The sequence below is a fragment of the Scyliorhinus canicula genome, chromosome 3 (assembly GCF_902713615.1).
Source record: "Scyliorhinus canicula chromosome 3, sScyCan1.1, whole genome shotgun sequence".
NCBI classification, from domain to species: domain Eukaryota; kingdom Metazoa; phylum Chordata; class Chondrichthyes; order Carcharhiniformes; family Scyliorhinidae; genus Scyliorhinus; species Scyliorhinus canicula.
In genome coordinates, this window is record NC_052148.1 from 9,032,000 (window position 1) to 9,056,417 (window position 24,418).

At 44.5% G+C, this 24,418-nt stretch overlaps 1 protein-coding gene across 1 annotated transcript in view; it reads left to right on the forward strand.

Moving 5' to 3' along the window:
- Positions 1–24,418, forward strand: part of LOC119963804 (zinc finger protein 638-like) — a 182,007-nt gene that overhangs the window by 68,316 nt on the left and 89,273 nt on the right. Inside the window, exons 6-10 of the mRNA XM_038793101.1 lie at positions 9,917–9,981; positions 10,206–10,346; positions 13,219–13,365; positions 17,164–17,207; positions 19,552–19,628. Of these exons, the coding sequence (XP_038649029.1) occupies positions 9,917–9,981; positions 10,206–10,346; positions 13,219–13,365; positions 17,164–17,207; positions 19,552–19,628 (474 nt within the window). The remainder of the gene's footprint in view (positions 1–9,916; positions 9,982–10,205; positions 10,347–13,218; positions 13,366–17,163; positions 17,208–19,551; positions 19,629–24,418) is intronic.

The following is a 24,418-nucleotide window of genomic DNA, read 5'->3' on the forward strand; positions in this document are numbered from 1 at the left end:
GCACTAATATTACAAAATATAAAAATTGTTAAAACTTGTTTTCCTGGTAAAGCTAGATGAGTTAATTTTAAATCCATGATTGATTTTTGTTAATGAAGGCTATTAAGAGATGTGGACAAAGATTTGTGTGTGGAGTTAGGTTGACGATCCGCCATGGTCTAATTGAAGGGTGGAAAAGGCATGCAGGGCTAATTTTGAAGAATAAAGGGATTAAGGGTTATGGTGTTCGGGCCGGAAAGTGGAGCCGAGTCCACAAAAGATCAGCCATGATCTAATTGAATGGCGGAGCAGGCTCGGGGGGCCAGATGGCCTACTCCTGCTCCTAGTTCTTATGTTCTTATGACCTACTCCTTTTGCTATGTTTCCTGTTGCCGGCTGTAATGCAATGCATACTAAGTCCTGTTGCAAAAGTACACTTTGACATGTGGATTTTTTTGGGTGCTTTGTCATGTTGAAAGAGTAGGTGAGAGACTTGCACTTATTGTTACTTCCAGGACTTCTGCTTATTATCGTAATTAAACTGGACTCCTGGAAGGGTATTGTGTTATTGTTCATTAAGTATGTAATTTAGTACTCTGTTTTAAAACATCATAAAGGTAACTGTGGCATCAATGGACAACGGTGTATTCTGACTGACTTAAGTACCGATAATTATTAAAGATGAAATGACAAACGCTTATTGTCACAAGTAGACTTCAAATGACGTTACTGTGAAAAGCCCCTTTGTCGCCACATTCCGGCGCCTGTTCGGGGAGGCTGGTACGGGAAATGAACCGTGCTGCTGGCCTGCCATGGTCTATTTTAAAAGCCAGTTCTTTAGCCCTGTGCTAAACCAGCCCCCTTGATGCCACCGAGCATGTGTTTGTGGGCTCAATCCTAGTTTTCTGCTGAGTTGGCCTGTCTCGTTCCGGGCAGTAGGAAGGGTGCTATAATTGGCTCTGCCATCATCACCAAGTGGCAGACATCACCCGGGGGATGGTGCCTTCTGTCTTCATCCCCAAGTGGTAGAGATCACCTGGGGGATTGTGCCTTCTATTAGATGAGGATGAGAATAGGTTCAGCTGCGATTTGCTGCCAAAGCTGACAGGCGAAGGTTGGCTGTTAGAACAAGGAGTTTGAGTGAAGGCAAGCATCCAGCAGAGGGCAGCAGAGCAGAGCTACTGATCAGCTGTTCTGGGGAAATTTGCATACGTGCAGTGCGGTCAGCCTAATTTGAAGGTGGTTTGTGGAGGGGCTGTTGTCAAGTGACAGTTAAACCCGAAACACTTCGTCAGTGTTTCCCACCCTACCTCCTCCTCTAACCAAAAAAAAAAACCACGGTTGTTGGGAAGCGGGAGCAGGGGCCTGTCGTGAAGGTGAGTGAGTGCCTTTAAATTTGCTTACCTTTCAGCGGCAGCAGGGTTTGAGGGAATATCAGGTAAGCTCTTCCTTTCTTTTTCTTTTTCTTGTTTTTTTAAAATCTAGAGGTGATGTCAGGGAAGGCAGTACAATGCTCCTGCAGAATGTTTGAGGTGAGGGACGCCGTCAGTGTCCCTGCTGATTTCATCTGTGGGAAATGCACCCAACTCCAGCTCCTCAAAAACCCGTGTTAGGGACCTGGAGCTTGAGCTGGATGAACTTCGGATCATTCGGGAGGCAGAGGGGGTCATAGATAGGAGCTTCAGGGAAGTAGTTACACCAAAGACTGGAGATAGATGGGTAACTGTAAGAGGGACTGGGAAGAAGCAGTCAGTGCAGGGACCCCCTGCGGTCGTTCCCCTGAGTAACAAGTATACCGTTTTGGATACTTGTGGGGGGGACGACTTACCAGGGGTAAGCCATGGGGTACGGGCCTCTGGCACGGAGTCTGTCCCTGTTGCTCAGAAGGGAAGGGGGGAAAGGAGTAGAACATTAGTAATTGGGGACTCAATAATCAGGGGCACAGATAGGAGATTTTGTGGGAGCGAGAGAGACTCGCGTTTGGTATGTTGCCTCCCAGGTGCAAGGGTACGTGATGTCTCGGATCGTGTTTTCCGGGTCCTTAAGGGGGAGGGGGAGCAGCCCCAAGTCGTAGTCCACATTGGCACTAACGACATAGGTAGGAAAGGGGACAAGGATGTCAGGCAGGCCTTTAGGGAGCTAGGATGGAAGCTCAGAGCGAGAACAAACAGAGTTGTTATCTCTGGGTTGTTGCCCGTGCCACGTGATAGTGAGATGAGGAATAGGGAGAGAGAGCAATTAAACACGTGGCTACAGGGATGGTGCAGGCGGGAGGGATTCAGATTTCTGGATAACTGGGGCTCTTTCTGGGGAAGGTGGGACCTCTATAGACAGGATGGTCTACATCCGAACCTGAGGGGCACCAATATCCTGGGGGGGGGAGATTTGTTAGTGCTCTTTGGGGGGGTTTAAACTAATTCAGCAGGGGCATGGGAACCTGGATTGTAGTTTTGGGGTACGGGAGATTGAGAGTATAGATGTCAGGAGCACAGATTTGACTTCGCAGGAGGGTGCCAGTGTTCAGGTAGGTGGTTTGAAGTGTGTCTACTTCAATGCTAGGAGTATACGAAATAAGGTAGGGGAACTGGCAGCATGGGTTGGTACCTGGGACTTCGATGTTGTGGCCATTTCAGAGACATGGATAGAGCAGGGACAGGAATGGTTGTTGCAGGTTCCGGGGTTTATGTGTTTTAGTAAGCTCAGAAAAGGGGGCAAAAGAGGGGGGGTGTGGCGCTGCTAGTCAAGGACAGTATTACGGTGTCGGAAAGGATGCTAGATGGGGACTCTTCTTCCGAGGTAGTATGGGCTGAGGTTAGAAACAGGAAAGGAGAGGTCACCCTGCTGGGAGTTTTCTATAGGCCACCTAATAGTTCTAGAGATGTAGAGGAAAAGATGGCGAAGATGATTCTGGAAAAGAGCAAAAGTAACAGGGTAGTTGTTATGGGAGACTTTAACTTTCCAAATATTGACTGGAAAAGATATAGTTCGAGTACATTAGATGGGTCGTTCTTTGTACAATGTGTGCAGCAGGGTTTCCTGACACAATATGTTGACAGGCCAACAAGAGGCGAGGCCACATTGGATTTGGTTTTGGGTAATGAACCAGGCCAGGTGTTAGATCTGGAGGTAGGTGAGCACTTTGGAAACAGTGACCACAATTCGGTGACCTTTACGTTAGTGATGGAAAGGGATAAGTATATCCCGCAGGGCAAGAGTTATAGCTGGAGGAAGGGCAATTATGATGCCATTAGACATGACTTAGGATGTGTAGGTTGGAGAAGTAGGCTGCAAGGGTTGGGCACACTGGATATGTGGAGCTTGTTCAAGGAACAGCTATTGCATGTTCTTGATAAGTACATACCAGTCAGGCAGGGACTAAGGGTCGAGCGAGGAAACCGTGGTTTACCAAAGAAGTGGAATCTCTTGTTAAGAGGAAGAAGGAGGCCTATGTGAAGATGAGGCGTGAAGTTTCAGTTGGGGCGCTTGATAGTTACAAGGAAGTGAGGAAGGATCTAAAGAGAGAGCTAAGACGAGCAAGGAGGGGACATGAGAAGTCTTTGGCAGGTAGGATCAAGGAAAACCCAAAAGCTTTCTATAGGTATGTCAGGAATAAAAGAATGACTAGGGTAAGAGTAGGGCCAGTCAAGGACAGTGGTGGGAAGTTGTGTGTGGAGGCTGAGGAGATAAGCGAGATACTAAATGAATACTTTTCGTCAGTATTCACTCAGGAAAAAGATAATATTGTGGAGGAGAATGCTGAGACCCAGGCTATTAGAATAGATGGCATTGAGGTGCGTAGGGAAGAAGTGTTGGCAATTCTGGACAAGGTGAAAATAGATAAGTCCCCGGGGCCTGATGGGATTTATCCTAGGATTCTCTGGGAAGCCAGGGAAGAGATTGCTGAGCCTTTGGCTTTGATTTTTAGGTCATCATTGGCTACAGGAATAGTGCCAGAGGACTGGAGGATAGCAAATGTGGTCCCTTTGTTCAAGAAGGGGAGTAGAGATAACCCCGGTAACTATAGGCCAGTGAGCCTAACGTCTGTGGTGGGTAAAGTCTTGGAGAGGATTATAAAAGATATGATTTATAATAATCTAGATAGGAATAATATGATTAGGGATAGTCAGCATGGTTTTGTGAAGGGTAGGTCATGCCTCACAAACCTTATCGAGTTCTTTGAGAAGGTGACTGAACAGGTAGACGAGGGTAGAGCAGTTGATGTGTATATGGATTTCAGTAAAGCGTTTGATAAGGTTCCCCACGGTCGGCTATTGCAGAAAATACGGAGGCTGGGGATCGAGGGTGATTTAGAGATGTGGATCAGAAATTGGCTAGTTGAAAGAAGACAGAGAGTGGTAGTTGATGGGAAATGTTCAGAATGGAGTTCAGTTCCGAGTGGCGTACCACAAGGATCTGTTCTGGGGCCGTTGCTGTTTGTCATTTTTATAAATGACCTAGAGGAGGGCGCAGAAGGATGGGTGAGTAAATTTGCAGACGACACTAAAGTCGGTGGAGTTGTAGACAGTGCGGAAGGATGTTGCAGGTTACAGAGGGACATAGATAAGCTGCAGAGCTGGGCTGAGAGGTGGCAAATGGAGTTTAATGTGGAGAAGTGTGAGGTGATTCACTTTGGAAAGAATAACAGGAATGCGGAATATTTGGCTAATGGTAAAATTCTTGGTAGTGTGGATGAGCAGAGGGATCTCGGTGTCCATGTACATAGATCCCTGAAAGTTGCCACCCAGGTTGATAGGGTTGTGAAGAAGGCCTATGGTGTGTTGACCTTTATTGGTAGAGGGATTGAGTTCCGGAGCCATGGGGTCATGTTGCAGTTGTACAAAACTCTAGTACGGCCGCATTTGGAGTATTGCGTACAGTTCTGGTCGCCTCATTATAGGAAGGACGTGGAAGCTTTGGAACGGGTGCAGAGGAGATTTACCAGGATGTTGCCTGGTATGGAGGGAAAATCTTATGAGGAAAGGCTGATGGACTTGAGGTTGTTTTCGTTAGAGAGAAGAAGGTTAAGAGGTGACTTAATAGAGGCATACAAAATGATCAGAGGGTTAGATAGGGTGGACAGCGAGAGCCTTCTCCCGCGGATGGAGGTGGCTAGCACGAGGGGACATACATAGCCTTAAATTGAGGGGTAATAGATATAGGACAGAGGTCAGAGGTGGGTTTTTTACGCAAAGAGTGGTGAGGCCGTGGAATGCCCTACCTGCAACAGTAGTGAACTCGCCAACATTGAGGGCATTTAAAAGTTTATTGGATAAGCATATGGATGATAAGGGCATAGTGTAGGTTAGATGGCCTTTAGTTTTTTTCCATGTCGGTGCAACATCGAGGGCCGAAGGGCCTGTACTGCGCTGTATCGTTCTATGTTCTATGGTGTCAAAAGATTCCCAGTGTCCCAAGACCACATTTCAGTAGCAGTTAACCACTTCTAATGGGGAAAGTGATGGAAAATAGGGCTCAAAGGCCACAGTATTGAGTAAAAGTGGGAGTGGCTGTATTTCTCTTGTACAGTAACATCTATTTCACTGTGGTTGGTTCTGTAGCAATTTATATTTTTGCGGGTTTGATTCACATTGCTTTTATACAACCATACAAATTAGGAGGAGGAGTAGGCCACTCTGCCTCTCGAGCCATTCAGTAAGATCATGGTTGATCTAATTTATAGGATCTGGTTTAGCACAATAGGCTAAACAGCTGGCTTGTAATGCAGAACAAGACCAGTAGCACGGGTTCAATTCCCATACCAGTCTCCCCGAACAGGCGCAGGAATGTGGTAACTAGCGGCTTTTCACAGTAACTTCATTGAAGCCTACTTGTGACAATAAGCGATTAGTATTATTATTAATTTTAACCTTCCATCACATACCTGTATTCGTACCTGATTGAATGGCAGAGTGGACTCGGTGGGCGGAGTGGCCTAATTCTGCTCCTATGGCTTATGATTACCATGAATTTATCAGTGTTCCGTTGCAACATATTTAATAAAAACTTTGAGCATTTTCTCTATGACAGATATTAAATCACTGGCCTATAATTTCCTCCTTTTTCTGTCTCCCTTTTCAATGAAGACGTTAAATTAGCTATATTCTAATCTCCTGCAACCGTCCCTGATTGAATTTTGGAACAATTAAACCAATGTGTGAACTATCTCACTGGCTGCTGGCCTGCCAATCTGTAATTTCAACAGTTTGCTAAGTACCACTCTCGTGGTGATTGTAATTTTCTTCCTCTTGCCCTTTCAATTCCTGATTCACACTCTGGTTTGTTTTGAATGCTATGTGCCTTCCAATATAGAACCATGGGTGGGATTCTCTGCTGCTCGGTGCCAATATCGTAATAGGCGATTGGGCAGAGAATCCCTTCCAACGCCCAAATCGGGGGCGCTGACGGTTTTCGAGTCTCCATCCCCTCTGAAATGGCGTCTGCGCGTTGCATGTCATTGGAAGGCCCTCCCCCGATGCTCACCCCCGATGGTGGTTTAACCCGGCGCCGCTGTTAGCCCCTTACTGGTCCCAGAATCAGTGTGGGTTCGGTGCCAATTTGGTGTCATAAAACACCGGGGAATTCTATTTCAACCGGCACTTAGCAGCTGAAACGGAGAATCCAGCCACATATGTTTTGTCCTTTTATTACTTTCGTTGATTTACTTTTCGATTTGTACTCCCTTCTCCAACGGTAAAAGGTACAGTCGCCATTGTCCCAGGCTGTAGGCCATAGGCTGCATATCTTTTTGGGTTGTGGGGGTGAGACCCACGCAGACATGATAGAATGTGCAAAACTCCACACAGACGGTGGCTGGGATTGAACCTGGGTCCTCAGCGCCGTGAGACATCAGTGCTAACAACTGCGCCACCATGTTTCCCGCATTTCCCATATTAATACCCTGCTCTCTTCCCTCTGTGATTGTCCCTTTTCCCCACTCCCCACTCTCCGTTTACTCTGCTTTATTGCCCTTTAAAGGGACAATCACAACATCATGTCTCTATTTGATACCACTCTGCTCATATTTGATTTCTTATCCCACTATTTAGTTTAAACCCTTTTCTACTTCCCAACTTGGGCAGTTCACAAGAACAAGTTTCCTCAGTATTGGTGCCAATGTCCTACAAACTGTACTACTTCTTCAAGCTAGCCTTCATCTCTCTAATTTGTACTATGGCTGAGGAGTCAATTTGTACATGGCTGAGGAGTTTGGTACCTTTGAGATTCAGCTTAATTTGGTGCCAAGCCGTTTGTACTCTATGCAGAGAACCTCTACCTATGTCATTGGTACCTGTATGACAGTTGGACCCTTCCAATGCCATTGCAATTCCCCATAGCAGATGTCCCGCACCCGAATGTATGTTTAACATAGATCACATAGAATTTACAGTGCAGAAGGAGGCCATTCGGCCCATCGAGTCTGCACCGGCTCTTGGAAAGAGCACCCAACCCCCTATCCAAGGTCAACACCTCCACCCTATCCCCATTACCCAGTAACCCCACCCAACACTAAGGGCAATTTATCATGGCCAATCCACCTAACCCGCACATCTTTGGACTGTGGGAGGAAACCGGAGCACCCGGAGGAAACCCACGCGCACACGGGGAGTATGTGCAGACTCCGCACAGACAGTGACCCAAGCCGGAATCGAACCGGGGACCCTGGAGCTGTGAAGCGATTCTGCTATCCACAAGGCTACCGTGCTACCCCCTTAAATCTATTTAATTAAAAGCAAAATACTGTGGGTGCTAGAATTCTGAAATAAAAGTACTGGAAATACTTGGCAGATCTGGCAGCATCTGTGGCACAAGAAATGGTGAACGTTTTGAGTTGAATATGACTCTTTCAGAACTGAAAGACGGTAGAAATGTGGTGAAATTTCTGTCAAAAATGGAGAAACAACCAAAGCGAAGTTATGGGAAAAGATGGAGGGCAGAAGGGTGGCATGGGACAAAATTCAGAAGTTTTTAGCCAAGAAACAGAACATTTGTTCTGAGTGAGTGTGCGGGGGGGAAAGATTCCGATTGATACACGGCATGAAAACAGAATCAAAACTCATGTTCAGTCTAGATCTATTCTTGAACTTTTTTTTGTGTTGCTATGTGCTGACCTGAATTTTGTTTTTCATGTTTTTTGATTTTGAACAGAACTGTTCATTATTATGCAATTTGCTCTCACTTGGGACAAATTCTTTGTTTCTTAATACAACCACTACCACTCCCTCTGCCTTTTTTTCTTTAATATCTTAGTCATTTAACGACTTCCAACCCCTATTTACCGCCATCCCAGACCTCTCTTATTGTTCTTTCCTCTTTCAACTGAATGAAACCCATCATATTTCTCTTGTCCTTTAGTTCAAACAAGTCCTATTTAAGTTGAAATGTTAACTCCAGTTCTCTATCCACAGATACAGGTAGACCTGCTGAGTACTTCCAGCACTTCATATTTTTAAATATATTTAAGAATTGTTTCTCTTCACCAGCTCCTTGTGTTGTACTCCCTATTTTGTACTCTGTTTCTCAGCAGTAACTTGGCAGGTGTGCAGGAGAATCCCAGGATGATTTATCCCCCAATGTTAACATCCCTGAATAGTAATGTGTCCCAAAATAGATGGTTTGCAAAAAGTGCAAAAAGCACCTAGTTGTAACTGAACAATGTTATTAGTTTTTATCCATTCTTGGGATATGAGCATCACAAATAAGGCTGACATTTGGTACATGGTTGTCCTTGTGGTGGTGGAGTACATTCTGAATTCTCCCTCTGTGCACCCAAACAGGCGCTGGAATATGGCGACTAGGGGATTTTCACAGTAACTTCATTGCAGTGTTAATGTAAACCTATTTGTGACAATAAAGATTATTATTCTTGAACTGCCAGTATCAATTTAAGATAGCGAGTAGCGCCTACGAAAGGATCTACATCATGGAGTGTCGGCCCTGCGTACAGGAGACTCGGGCTTAGCTGCGTCTAGCTGACAGCAGCTGACCAGGCCTCCTGCTCTGGGATATGAGCCACAATGCCTTGTGGGGTCTCAGGAGGAGCCCAGGCTGAGGGAGTAAACACTAACAGGAAATCAAGAGTGGAGCCGTGTAAGGTGGTCTGTTATTTCTGGCATGTTCAGGCAGCTCCAGCAGCAAAACTCATGCTAAACATCGTGCTCTGCACTCCTTCGGCCCCTACCAGCAAGGCCAAGATGAGGGTTCTGATGCCTTGGGAAGCACCAGACCCCCATATATTCTGCCCAGGCACATGCTATGGTGCGGTCACTCCATAGTTGTCTCACAGTGAGCAAAACAACACTGTAAGCAACATCTACGGATTATAAGCCCAGCTCGATTGGCGTCGAGAACAGGTGCTCGGGCTGCCTTCGATGGTGGAAGAGATTATCGCGTCTCATTAGACAGCTATCACCTGCCTCAAACCGGGAATCCCCCCAGTCGAAGAGAAGACATGCAGCAACTGGCAAGACATGAGCCGACACCGCAAAGAGGGAGTCAGACTCTGCCAAACCAATCTGTCCCATTGGCTTGCACCCATTGTCTCTCGAGGCAGGGAGGCCAAGAAGAGTAATAGTTTGATACAATTGGGTGATGTGTTGGGCCAAAGATAGGGTGGTTCAGCTGTCAGCCAGGTTGGAGTTGGACTGGAATCCTAAATCGGCCAGACAAACAGCACTTTGGGTGTACCTACACTACATGGACCACAGCAGTTCAAGAAGGCAGTTCACCATCACCTTCTCGAGGGCAATTATGTATAGCCAAAAAAAAAACACGACCTAGCCGGTGACTTGAATGAATACTCCCAAAGAAGATTGATGAACTAGTTATTTCTGAATTCTTTGATATTACATTGATGCATTGTTGAAGATTGATGCATGAAGTTTGTTATTTGTTTGTGACTGTTAATTAGGTTGGATCTCACTGGGCTTTTTGTCTCTAGGCACAGCTGCTGCTGCCGTCAAAGTGGAGAAACCGACTCCTCAACAAGAGGCAAACGCACAACTGGTAAGTCTGATATTTCTCTGCAGGATGTAAAGTAGCAAAAGCAGGCGCCTCAGTGTTTTCAATGGGATGCTGCATAAAGTGCTAGTTCTACATAATCTGGTTTAATTAAATTGATCCTATTGAGAGGTTGACTTTCTGTTTGCTGTTCTCTTGGGTGTGGTGTGCGCTGGCTGGCTGTTCCTGCTTATTCCATTGGAGAGCTAACTTGTGTGTTTATTTTGAAGATGGAGGAAATGAAGAGGAGTGGGCGTGTGGTTCACATCACTGATCTGCCGCATGATGGCTACACTGAAAACGATATCACAAAACTGACCCAGCCATTTGGAAAAGTTGCAGCAATCAAGCTAGTGCGCACCAAAAACGAGGTAAAAATTGCACAGAAAATAAGTTGTTTCTTAATTCTCCCAATATTGCTGATTCTCTGCCACTAAGAGAGAATTCAGCAAAAGAACAGTGTTGTAAATTTATATATTTTACTCCCTTACCACACCTCACCTGAATATAAATAAACAACTTGTCTTTGGTTCCTGCCACTAGGTCACAAAATGGTGCATTGTATCTGTTCTTGCATAATTAACTGTGTTGCACACTCTTAAGTAAATCTCTTTGGTTTCTAGTGGGTTAAATGCAATTTGCAAAGCGGAGGATCTCTGTTTCATTATCTAGCTTGTGATGTCAGCTGGGAGGTGATGGGGAGTATTGCAAGCTGGGGCCAATGCCATAGGACTATTGACCCGGATCAGTGCCCCTTGTTAGAATTGTTCTTGTGTGAATTCATGTCAGAGGGCATGTTCACATTTGCTGCTGATAGTTCCCCTTAAAAGAACGCAGACAATCTCTCCGTTCCCAGTGGCTCACTCGCGTATCAAAAGCTCACGATAGATGTTTGGGTGGTGTGCAGGAAGGCAGCCGCCATTTATGGAACTGTGCTCTAGCGAAAGGAGTTGATAGTGGAAGGGAGAAAAATTGGCTGTTAAAGGACTAATTCAGGTCACCATGTTTGAAGAGTGAGGGAGGGATGAGGTGAATCAACAGTATTCTTGAAGGGTTATATCTAACAGGAAAGATTGAAGGGACCGGGGCTCTTTTCCCCAGAAAAGGAAAAACCGGTGACTAATAGAAGATTTTAGAATTATGAAAGTGTTTGACAGGTTTGACATAGTCACTTATAATTCCAAAAGGCAATTCAGGTGAAGCGTCTTTACCCAGGGTAGTGGAAATGTGGAACTTGCTGCCATAGGGAAAGGTTGATGTGGATGTACTTAAGGAAAGTTGCAAAATAGGATCAGCAGTAGGCCAATCGGTCGATCGAGCCTGCTCCGCCATTCAGTCTGATCATGGCTGTGGCCATCTCCCTCAACATCACTTTCCCGTGCCATCCTTATATCCCGTGATGTCATTGGCTTCCAGAAATCTTGTCGATTTCTGTCTTGAACATATTCAAATTGAACACCTTCCACAGCACCCTGGAGTCGAGAATTCCAAAGATTCACCAACTGCTGAGTGAAGAAATTCCTCCTCATCTCAGTGTTAAATGGTCACCTGTTATTCTGAGATTATCTCCTGGATTTAGACTCCTCAGCCCAGGGAAACATCTACATTCACCCTGTAAGAATTTTGTATGTTTCAATTAAGTAACCCATCCCTCATTCTTCAAAACTCTAGGGAATACAGACCCAGTCGTCACAATCCTTTTTAAGACAATCCCTACCATCCCAGGGCTAAATCTGGTGAACCTCCATTGCCCTTCCTCTATGGCAAATATACAAAGAACAAAGAAAAGTACAGCACAGGAACAGGCCCTTCGTCTCTCCAAGCCCGTGCCGACCATGCTGCCCGTCTAAACTAAAATCTTCTACACTTCCCGGATCCGTATCCCTCTATTCCCATCCTATTCATGTATTTGTCAAGATGCCCCTTAAATGTCACTATCGTCCCTGCTTCCACCACCTCCTCCGGCAGTGAGTTCCAGGCACCCATTACCCTCTGTGATTTTAAAAAAAAAACTTGCCTCATACATCTCCTCTAAACCTTACCACTCGCACCGTAAACCTATGCCCACTAGTAATTGACCCCTCTACCCTGGGGAAAAGCCTCTGACTATCCACTCTGTCTATGCCCCTCCTAATTTTGTAGACCTCTATCAGGTCGCCCCTCAACCTCACATTAAAGAATTTGCCTTTCTGTTCTTTCCACCAAAGTGAATAACATCACACTTTTCACAGTAACTTCATTGAAGCCTACTCGTGACAATAAGCCATTTTCATTTCAGTTCACTTATTCACATTATATTCATACTGCCCTCTTCTAGCTCATTCGCTTGCCTGTCCAAGTCTTCTTGAAGCTTCTTTGCATCCTCCTCACAGCTTGCGTTCCCCTGCAGTTTGGTGGCATCAGCAAACTTGGAAATATTACAATCTATAGAAATAATTTGAAACAGCTGTGGCACCAGCACTGATCCTTGTGCTACACCAATAATAATAATCTTTATTGTCACAAGTAGGCTTACATTAACACTGCAATGAAGTTACTGTGAAAATCCCCTAGTCGCCATATTCCAGCGCCTGTTTGGGTTCACAGAGGGAGAATTCTGAATGTCCAAATGACCTAATAGCTCGTCTTTTGGGACTTGTGGGAGGAAGCAGGAGCACCTGGAGGAAACCCACGCAGGCATGGGGAGAACGTACAGCCAGTGACCCAAGCCGGGAATTAAACCTGGGACCCTGGAGCTGTGAAGCAACAGTGCAAACCACTGTGCTACCGGGCTTCCCACCCAGTAATAATCGCTTGTCATCCAGAGAATTACCTGTTTATTCCTACACTCTGCTTTCTGTCTGCTAACCACTTCTTCTCAATCCATACTAGTATATTTCCCCCAACCTCGTGCATTCTAACTTCCTGTTTGGCACTTTATCAAAGGCCTTCTAAAAATCCAAATTTTTTTTTAATGAACAGAATCTGATAAACATAGAGAGAATGCACAATGGTTACACATATGAGAGTGAAAGGAACAGAAGCATATGTTGATGGAAGTGGAGGGGGCTGATCTGAAGCATAAAACTGGCACAGACTTATTGGGTCAAAGCTCCTTTTTTATTGTAAATACTTCACAAAGTAGGGATTTGGTGACGCTCAGCTTGGGGCTTGAAGATACAGAGAAAAAGACTAAGAGCTAAGAGATTTCTAACTATTGAGGTCTGTACGTAAGGCTGTTAACTAGTTTTTGATTTGAAATAGGCTTTCCTGGAAATGGCCTATAAGGAGGCTGCAGTGGCACTCGTGGAGTTTTACAGCATCACACCAGTGGAGATCAATCATCGACAGGTGACCATGGTGTTACTAGGACGGAAGAAGCCAATCCATAAACAGCCAGTAAGTCCCAAGGTAATTTATTTTCCAGCAGATAGACGGATGAGATGTAAATCTGACCCACAGATCCTGCTTTTAAACTGTTTGACGTAAGTGAGCAATCAAGCTTCTATGGCACTTCCCATATAGAGAAACACTTTAAAAGATGGATGAATCCATCCGGGGCAGCACGGTAGCATTGTTGGGGCAGTACGGTAGCATTGTGGATAGCACAATTGCTTCACAGCTCCAGGGTCCTAGGTTCGATTCCGGCTTGGGTCACTGTCTGTGGAGCCTGCACATCCTCACCGTGTGTGCGTGGGTTTCCTCCGGGTGCTCCGGTTTCCTCCCACAGTCCAAAGATGTGCAGGTTAGGTGGATTGCCCATGATAAATTGCCCTTAGTGTCCAAAATTGCCCTTAGTGTTGGTTGGGGTTATGGGGATAGGATGGAGGTGTTGACCTTGGGTAGGGTGCACTTTCCAAGAGCTGGTGCAGACTCGATGGTCTGAATGGCCTCCTCCTGCACTGTAAATTCTATGATAATCTATGAATAAAGATGTGCATTTCTATGGTCTGTTTCATGATGCTCAAAAGCACTTTTTCCAATGCCAGTGAAGTATTTTTGAAGTATAGTTATTGGTTAATGTTGAAATGCAGCAGCCAGTTTGTGCAAAGCAAGGTCCCAGAAACAGTAATGTTAATAACCAGATCATCCATTTGTAAAGTTGGTTAATTAGCCAGGACTAATATTCTTGCATTTTTCTTTTTAATGTGCAGATGCCCTTGTGCTCCCATGTCTGGCAACATAAAAGGGCAGATGGGGGCCTGAGTTTAATGTCTCATTTAGAAGATGGTGTCTCTGACAGTACATCACTCCCCGAGTATTGCACTTTGAGTGGCAAGCTAGGTTTTGTACTCTCGATCCTTTGACTCAAGAGGCCTGAGAACCAACTAAACTAGAGCTGATGGGAATGATAAAGTTAAACAATACGTCGAGTATAATATAAGTAATGTATAATGTAAGGGATTGTCACAAAGGTACAAATAAACAGAAGTACATAATCTAGGCTGGCATTTCAATATGTTACAGAAGCAATGCTATATTGGAGGCACAGACGTTGGATGACATTTTAAATCCAAAGCCCTGCATGTCCTTTTGGTGGGCATTAATGATCCTGTGGCACTCTGAAGAAGGGTGGGGGGGAGGAGGAATCTTCCATGGTAACCAATATTATACCTCGGTGTACTAAAACAAATGGAATAGTCACTTATCACATTAATTTTTGTGCAATCTTGCTTTGGCCAACCACTGCATTTTCTTGCATAAAAAGTAATCCCACTTTTGAAGTACACCTGGCTTCAGTCACTTTGGGACTTTTTGAGTCAGGAAAGAAATAACAAGGTAGTGCCGGGGCATTTTAAGAGGGAGTTAAAGGACAATCTGTATGACAGAACACTCCTGATGAGGGAAGATTGGAGGGTGTAATAAATAATCTGATGTCAGGATCTATAGCTTATGCTGGTTTAAGACCATAAGAAATAAGAACAGGAGTAGGCCGTTCAATAGGATCATGACTGATCCAATATTCCCCTCGCTCACTTTCCTGCCCTTTCCCCGTAACCCTTGATTCCCTTACTGATCAAGAACCTATCCACCTCAGCCGTAAATATACACAAGGACTCTGCCCCTGTGTCAAGGAGTTACAAAGACGACTTAAATGACGGAATTCCTCCTCATCTCAGTTTAAATTGGCACCCCTTTATTCTGGGGCTATGCTCTTTGGTCTGAGACTCTCCCATAAGAGAAAACAACCTCTCAGCATTTACCTAGTCAGGCCCCTTAAGCATCCTATTTGTTTCATTCTTGTAAATTCCAATGAGTAGAGTCCCAACCTGTTTAACCTTTGTTCAAAAGACAATCCCTCTATATCGGGGATCATCCGAGTGAACCTTCTCTGAACCGTCTCCAAGGAAGTAATATCTTTTCTTAAATAAGAGGACTTTACACCAGCTCTCAGTACTCCAGATGTGGTCTCACCAGTACCGTGTACATTTGCAGCAAGACTTCCTGACTCTTATACTCCAACCCCCTTGAAATATGGGCTAACATTCCATTAGCCTTCCTGATTACCTGTTGCTTCTTTCTTGTTCAAGAAAGAACTGACGGCACCTTTCACATCCTCTGCACATCGCAAATAGTGCTAGCTTTCTGTGTTTCATACACAAGTACCCCCAAGTACCTTTGTGCTGCAGCTTCTAAAGCAGCCTCAGCAAGATGGGGTGAAATGAATACATTTATCTCACCTGAAGGAAAGTTGGTTTATCAACATTAGTTTGAAAGGACATTACAATTCTCCTTGGGAATAGTGTCCTTGTGAATGCTGACATTTGTTGCTAGATGCCCTGAGGTAGTGATGTTGAGCCGCATTAAACTACTGCAGTTCCACACCACTGTGTGGGCCTCTTCAGAGCGTGTGTCCTGGTCACTGATTTTGACTTGTCCTGTGGGAAAGGTGAAAGCCAGGTAAGAGGAAGTGAAATGTGTGAACTTTGCACTTTCTCCCTGTGTCTACGTGTGTTTCCTCCGGTGCCCCGTTTTCCTCCCACAGTCCAAAGACTGCAAAGTGCAAATTAGGTGGATTGGCCATGCTAAATTGCCTAAAGGTTCGGTGGGGTTACGGGGATAGGGCAGGACAATGGGCCTAGGTAGAGTGCTCGGACTTCATTGGTCGAATGGCCTTCTTCTGCCCTGTAGGGATTCTATGATTTAATTGAGCTGCTGCTCAGATTATTTATTGGTGCACATCAAAGTTTGGCGAAGACGGCCTTCATTTCTAGAGACTGGTTGAAGCCCTTAAATGGGCAGTTAGAGGCCCTTTATTCCTGCTACCGCTGTTGTTCTACCAGTGGGGTTGGTGGGAGGGGCTTTATGCCACTTGAGACCAACCAGCTGGATAGGAGGGTATCCAGAGAAAAAGTGTACATCTGTAGTTTTGAATTTCATTTTTCATTTGAATTCTGATCAGTCTCCTGTAATCCAATGGAAAGATGCTCATCTCATCCGAGTTGCAGATTCTACTTCTTGAGCACTCTAACTCCAAGAGTGGCTAATTAACACAATAAAACTGAAATCTGATTCTCCACAAGCATTTGGGTGAAAACTCCAGGGGAACAATTTCATCCTGCAGACAGTGCTTCCAGATTGTAGCAAATCTGAAGTGCGTACTTTGAAACAGTCTATCTGTATCTCTGTAGAGGCATGAACAAAACATTAACTAGATGAAGTAAAAGCAAAATACTTCAGATGCTGGAGACCTGAAATAACAAAATGCTTGGAAAACTTAGCTGATTTGGCAGCATCTGTGGAAAGCGAAAGAGTTTCTCTCAGCTACTCACCAAGGCTTCTTTCCGCTACCTCTACCACATAGAGGGCTGCAAATGCATGGGAGTGTCATCACCTGCAAGTTCCACACCAAGTCACGCACAATCCCAACTTGAAACTATGTAATCGCACCCTTCACTGTTCTTTGGTCAAAATCTTGGAACTCACCCCCTATAAACGCTACGTCACATATACCGGCATTATATGGACTGCAGTGGTCCAAGAAAGCAGCTCCCCACCACCTTCTCTCGGGCAATTGGGGGGGCAATAAATGCTGGCCTAGCCAGCGATGCCCACACCCTGTGAAGTAATTTTTAAAAAGTTTTGAGTCAAATGTTACTTCATTGAAACAATTTCTATTGTCCTGATTAACTTTTAGTACTTATCTTTGTTCTCCAGTGCTTGGTAGAACAGAATGACAAAATCCTAACACTTGTTTTCTTTAACTAGGATCAGAAAGAGCAGTCACAGAGCCACGTCTTCACCTCTGTACAGTAAGTATCTGAGAAGTAGACTCCTGAAACCAAGGGAATGCTGGAACAATGTTGCCCAGCTGTCTGTGAATAAGCACTGTAGCACAGTGGTTAGCATTGTTGGTTTTGCTTCAGAACGCCAGGGACCTGGGTTGAATTCCCAGCTTGGGTCACGATCTGTGCGAAGTCTGTACATTCTTCCCGTGTCTGCGAGGATTTCCTCCGGGTGCTCCCGTTTCCTCCCACAAGTCCCGACAGATGTGCTTGTTAGGTGAATTGGACATTCTGAATGCTCCTTCTGTGTACCCGAACAGGTGCCAGAGTGTGGCGATCAGGAGAGTTTCACAGTAACTTCAATGTAAGCCTACTTGTGACACTAATAAAGAATATTGTATGGATTGGTCCCAGAGCTGTCAGTGCTGTTTAGGTTCTGTACTGTGCACTTAACCGTGGGCGGACGGTGATTAGCACTGCTGCCTCATGGCGCCAGGGACCCAGGTTTGATTCAAGCGTTGGGTGATGTGTAGAGTTTGCATATTTTCCCCTTGTCTGTGTGGTTTCCTCCCACAGTCCAAAGATGTGCAGGGTATGTTGATAGGTCAATGTTTGGGGGGGGGGGGGGGACAAGAGGAAGGGTTTTGGGGGTAGTGGGTCTAGGTAGATACTCTCGGAGGGTCGGTGCAGATTGAATGGGCTGAATGGCCTTCTGCACTGTAGGGAGGTCTACTGATGTAAACTTGACACCAGCTGATCATCTTGTGGAGCAAATTTTTCTCTAATCTGTAGAACCAGTTGATTACTGTCCCTCTAAAATAATGTTGAAAGTATCCAGTGTACACATGTTTTTGTATAAAGGAAATATCAGGCGTCTTATTGTTTTGCTTGGATAACGGCATTCCAATGCGCTTGCACGATGTAATAAGAGTAGCACCTCCAGTGAAGTGAGCATTACTGCTCATTGAAATTCAGTGCATTTATCCTGCAGAGCGTTAGAGATTTCTGGACTTAACTGACTGTAGATAAACTCCACCTGCTGTAGTGTTGCTTGACACACATGAATGGTGAGATGCTAATGCAGGAATAGTGGGGAAGTTGCTTTTAACCTGCTATACAGGCCTCCATCAATACTGTTATTTGGCTGAATGCTGGGAGAGGTGTGACATATATTCCTCTACTAGTTTCTACAAGTGACCTGAGCATCGTCACCTGAAATTCAGTCTGGAGTCATTGCTGCCCTTGGTGCTGCATATATCACTTGTTTGTTTTGCTCTATATGGCTCTTCGCACTCAGCCTAAAGAACTTTTATTAATAAATCGCTGCACAGCAAGCAGCATTGATTAACTTTGTATAGTGATACCAATGTAGGCATTGGAACAAAGGATTAAATCAGATTTATTTGACATGGCTTATTCTACAAAAGTAAGCATTTTTTAAAAAAGTACAATGATTGTTGATCGAAGCATTTTCATGTACATTGAGTTCAGATAAAGCAATTTAAAAAGTGATATGCATTGAAAACATTTAAAGTCTGCAGTCATGCTAATAAGTCATAGATTTAACTTTTTTAGTTGACTTAAACAAGGCAGATTAATTTAATCAAGAAGTTTGATTATTCTTAAAACATGTAAATCAGATTAATGTTTTTTTAATTACTTGAATCAATTTTAACATTTAAATTCTCCTTTGATGTGGGCCCCCTCGTTACGTATTTGCAAAAAAGGTTTAAACCCCTCGATGCCTAGAAATACCAGGTCTAATACTATTAGGTGTGAATTAGTTGGCAGTTAGCCCAAATTCAAGCTTGTTCCCCTGCCTGCCATTTAAATTGCCAAGTTTAGCAACAGAGTTTGTAAGTCCATGGAAATACCATTGATTGGCCAACCGCAACATTAGATTTATAGCTGATGCATGTTGCATTCCAGAAGTTGCTGATGGTGAGCTGTCAAAGGAATTGTTTTTAAGGCAGAGATAGATGGATTCTTGATCAGCAAAGGGAGTGGAAGGTTATCGTGGATAGGAGGTATATGGAGTTGACATACACTCAGATCAGCCATGATCTGATTAAACGTCAGAACGGGGGATGCGTGACCTACTCCTCCTAATCTGCATGTTCATATGTCTAAACTCAGATCAGTCATGATCTTATTGAATGCCAGAGCGGGGTCGAGCGGCCTACTCCTAATCTGCATGTTTGTATGTCTGTTACTGGCACTTTCTATCTCTGCTCACCCTGTAAACGTTGGTCAACATCTGGAAATTATTAACGTGGATGGAACTCTTAGGGTCTGGTTCAATGTTTCTTGTACACCAATGTCCTGTGCATCATTATGTATTTCACATTCACTTTTCCTTTGCCTAATTCAGGAAAGATGCAAGTGCTCCAGTGACCAGTGCTGGTGCTCAGGGTGCTTCAGAAACTGCTCCTGCTTCAGTTGATACAAGTAAGCAACTGCTCTGAGAAAGATTTAGAAAATCTTTTAATTGCTTAAAATTTATAGTTTTCTGGCAGGACAGTTTGATACTTCAAAAGTTTTTTGATTTGGTCAGATTGATGAGATGTAAATCTCTTTATGAGAGCCCAATTTAAAATTGAGTTTGATGCAACTTCAACCTAGTGGAAGGTAGGATTGAAGCCACCATGCAGTAATTTCCATTATTCAACACCAAATGATCCTGCATTCAATCTTGAGGCTCTAAGGCTGGCCGGTATGGGAAATGAAACACATCATATGGAGCAGTGTGAATTTCAATAAGCATTGAGCACTCAGGTCTCTGGTTTAAATACAACTTAGTTGGATGTTGTTACTGAGCTAACCCGTAATCATACCAGTCCCTGATTGCTGGTGAACTGCATTTCTCAATAGAATTTGTCTCACTACCTCAAGCCACAGATTATACATGCATACAGTGCCACAATAAGGTGATTTACCCGGACTTGAGTATCATCCTTTAGTTTGACCATTATATTTTATGCATATTATCAGTAAAGTATGATGTTGCAAAAACAAGGGTAGCACTGAGTCTAAGGGTGGCGATTTTCGGGGTGTCGGAAGACTCTGGAATCCACGAGGAGAAAGAGGCAAACGTTCTGGCCTTTGCTTCCCTGGTAGCCCGGAGACGGATACTATTAGCTTGAAGAGACTCAAAGCCCCCGAAATCTGAGACCTGGCTATTGTTCTCTGTTTGGAGAAAATCAAGTTCGCCTTGAGAGGGTCAATGTTAGGGTTCACCCGGAGGGGGCAACCGTTCGTCGACTTCTTTGCGGAAAATTAATTGTCAGCAGAAGGGGAAGGGGGAGGGGGTTAGTTTATCCTAGAGTAGGGGGTTAATATAGGTGGGACCTGTATGGAAGGGAGACAGCTTTTGCACTATGTTTATAGTTTCATGTACATTGTTGTTATAATACCAAAAATACCTCAATAAAATGTTTATTTAAAAAAAAAAGTAAAGTATGGTGTTGCAAAGATGCATGCACACGGTGCTATCACAGAATAGTTGCAACAGAGTAGGAGGCCATTCGGTCTGTCGTGTATGCTAGCTCTCTGAGCAATTTAACCTAGTATCACTCCTCTGCTTTCTCCCTGCAGCCCTGCACATTTTTACTTTTCAGATAATCCAATTCCCTCCTAAAGTCTCGACTGAACCTGTCTCCACTACACCCTCAGCCAGTGCATTCCAGATTCCAACCACTTGCTGCATGAAAATGTTTTTCTTGTGCCATCTTGTCATCTTTCCATGAATGGGAGCATTTTTTCCTATCTACTTCTGTCCAGTCCCCTCATGAACATACATGTAGATGTAATAAACAAGTTTAGGGAGTTAGGCTGGAAGTTAAAAGCCAGGACAGACAGACAGTTGTCATCTCCGGTTTGTTGCCGGTGCCACGTGATAGCGAGGCTAGGAATAGGGAGAGAGTGCAGTTGAACACGTGGCTGCAGGAATGGTGTAGGAGGGAGGGCTTCAGGTATTTGGATAATTGGAGCGCATTCTGGGGAATGTGGGACATATACAAGCAGGACAGGTTGCATCCGAGCCAGAGAGGCACCAATATCCTGGGAGAGGTTTTCTAGTACTCTTCGGGAGGGTTTAAACTAATTTGGCTGGGGAATGGAAACCGGATTTGTAGTCCAGCAACTAAGGTAGCCAATGTTCAGGACTTCAAAGCGTGTAGTGAGGCAGTGGGGAAGGTAACACTGACAAAGGAGAGTACTTGCAGACATGGAGATGGGTTGAAGTGTGTATACTTCAACGCAAGAAGCATCAGGAATAAGGTGGGTGAACTTAAAGCATGGATCAGTACTTGGGACTACGATATGGTGGCCATCACGGAAACTTGGATAGACGCGGGGCAGAAATAGTTGTTGAAGGTTCCTGGTTATAGATGTTTCAATAAGATTAGGGAGGGTGGTAAAAGAGGTGGGGGGTTGCATTGTCAATTAGAGATAGTATAACAGCTGCAGAAAGGCAGTTCGAGGAGGATCCGCCTACTGAGGTAGTATGGGTTTAAGTCAGAAATAGGAAAGGACCAGTCACCTTGTTGGGAATTTTCTATAGGTCCCCCAATAGCAGCAGAGATGTAGAGGAACACATTGGGAAACAGATTTTGGAAAGGTGCAGAAGTCACAGGGTAGTAGTCATGGGTGACTTCAACTTCCCAAATATCGAGTGGAAACTCTTTGGAAAAATAGTTTGCATGGGTTGGTGTTTGTGCAGTGTGTCCAATAAGCTTTTCTGGCACAGTATGTAGATTGTCCGACCAGAGGGGAGGCCATATTGGATTTGGTACTTGGAGCCAGGGCAAGTGATAGATTTGTTAGTGGGGGAGCATTTTGGAGAGAGTGACCACAATTCTGTGACTTTCACTTTAGTAATGGAGAGGGATAGGTGCATGCAACAGGGCAAGGTTTGCAATTGGGGGAAGGGTAAATACGATGCGTCAGACAAGAACTGAAGTGCAAAGTTGGGAACATAGGCTGTCGGGGAAGGACACAATTGCAATGTGGAACTTGTTCAAGGAACAGATACAAGGTTGATATGTATGTGTATGATGGGGTGTAGATTAATTTGTTCTTAATATAGTATGAATCTATATTAATGTAGTATTGACAGTCAGAGAGATCTAGGTGTACAGGTCTACAAGTCACTGAAAGGGGCAACAGGTGGAAATGGTAGTCAAGAAGGAATACGGCATGCTTACCTTCATTGGCTGGGGCATTGAGTATAAAAATTGGCAAGCCATGTCGCAGCTGAATAGAACCTTAGTTAGGCCACACTGGAGTATAGTGTTCAATTCTGGTCGCCACACTACCAGAAGGATGTGGAGGCTTTAGAGAGAGTGTGCAGAAGAGATTTACCAGGATGTTGTCCGGTATGGACGGCATTAGCTATGAGGAACAGTTGAATAAACTCGATTTGTTCTCTCTGGAACAACAGAGGTTGAGGGGCGACCTGATAGAGATCTACAAAATTATGAAGGGCATAGACAGTGGACAGTGAGAGGCTTTTTCCCAGGGTAGATGGGTCAATTACTAGGGGGCGAGGGGCAAGTTTTAGAGGAGATGTGCGAGGCAAGTTTTTTTACACAGAGGGTAGTGGGTGTCTGGAACTAGCTACAGGAGGAGGTGGTGGAAGCAAGGACGATAGTGACATTTAAGGGGCATCTTGACAAATATATGAATAGGATGGGAATAGAGGGATACGGAGCCAGGAAGTGTAGAAGATTTTAGTTTAGATGTGCAGCATGGTCGGTACAGGCTTGGAGGGCTGAAGGGACTGTTCTGTGCTGTATTTTTCTATGTTCTATGAATTTGAGGAACTATCAAATCTCAACAAGGGCAGCACGGTGGTGCAGTGGTTAGCACTGGGACTACGGCGCTGAGGACCCGGGTTCGAATCCCGGCCTTTTGTCACTGTCCGTGTGGAGTTTGCACATTCTCCCCTTATCTGTACCTATTAATTTTCAGAAGCCGTACAACACCAGTTTAAAGTCCAACATTTTGTTTCAAACACAAGCTTTCGGAGCACTGCTCCTTCCTCCGGTGAATGAAGAGGTATGTTCCAGAAACATCTATATAGACAAATTCAAAGATGCCAGTGGAGTAGTGGGATTCTGTGTTGTCGCGAGCAGAAACTTATGGCCAAGTTCCGTACACATGAGTGCGGCCTCAACCAGGACCTGGGATTCATGTCTCATTACATTCATCCCCCACCATCTGGCCTGGGCGTGCGAAATCCTACCAACTGTCCTGGCTTAAGACAATTCACACCTCTTTAACCTGGGGTTACCCCTATCTCTGGATCTGTAACGACTTAATCACTTGCTATTGCTCACATTCTAAGCATTGTCTGGCATCTTTGAATTTGTCTATATAGATGTTTCTGGAACATACCTCTTCATTCGCCTGAGGAAGGAACAGTGCTCCGAAAGCTAGTGTTTGAAACAAACATGTTGGACTTTAACCTGGTGTGGTAAGACTTCTTACCGTGCTCACCCCAGTCCAACGCTGGCAGCTCCACGTCATGCCTGTTAATTTTGTCCTGAATTATCGTTTATAAAATCTTCCCACATCCCTGAGTCTAAGGAAGGCTGAAAAATTATGGCCAGTGCCTCCTTAATTTCCACTCTCCCTTCCCCCCGTATCCGTGGATATATTTCAGTTAATATATACCCAGTGAATTGCAGCGAAACGAAAGCACGTAGTTTAACCAATTAATTGTAGTGAAACAAAGCTAAAATTACAAAAATACAATATCTTGATTTCTTCCAATTAAACCATGGCCGTAGTTATGTTGTCTTAATTAGCGTGATAGCATTTCTCAAACATTTTCCAGATCATTACAGACAAAGCAGAGCCCTTGCTTTCAGATATTATATCACCTTCCTTATCTGTGGAGCTAACCCCGTGCACTCCCCACACCTGGCTTGCAGTCTCATATTCAACAGCAAGCTGTCTTAATTCACTTGCGGGGCTTTACTGCATGCTGGTTCTGCAGTCTGCCTTGCATTTCAAAATACTCAAAACCACTGCAACAACTTGCTTGTATTTGTTTTGTCTTGGTGTAGTAAAGCCCTTCATAGGTTCATTATCAAACAACATTGGACACTCGATACTAGATCGTTTTATTACAGGGGATGAGTTGCTTCTTGCCACAATCATGAAGCTTTAAGAATGTTTGGGAAAATGGTATATAGTTTTAAATGTACCGCAAACTGGAGAGTGGTACGGTTTAA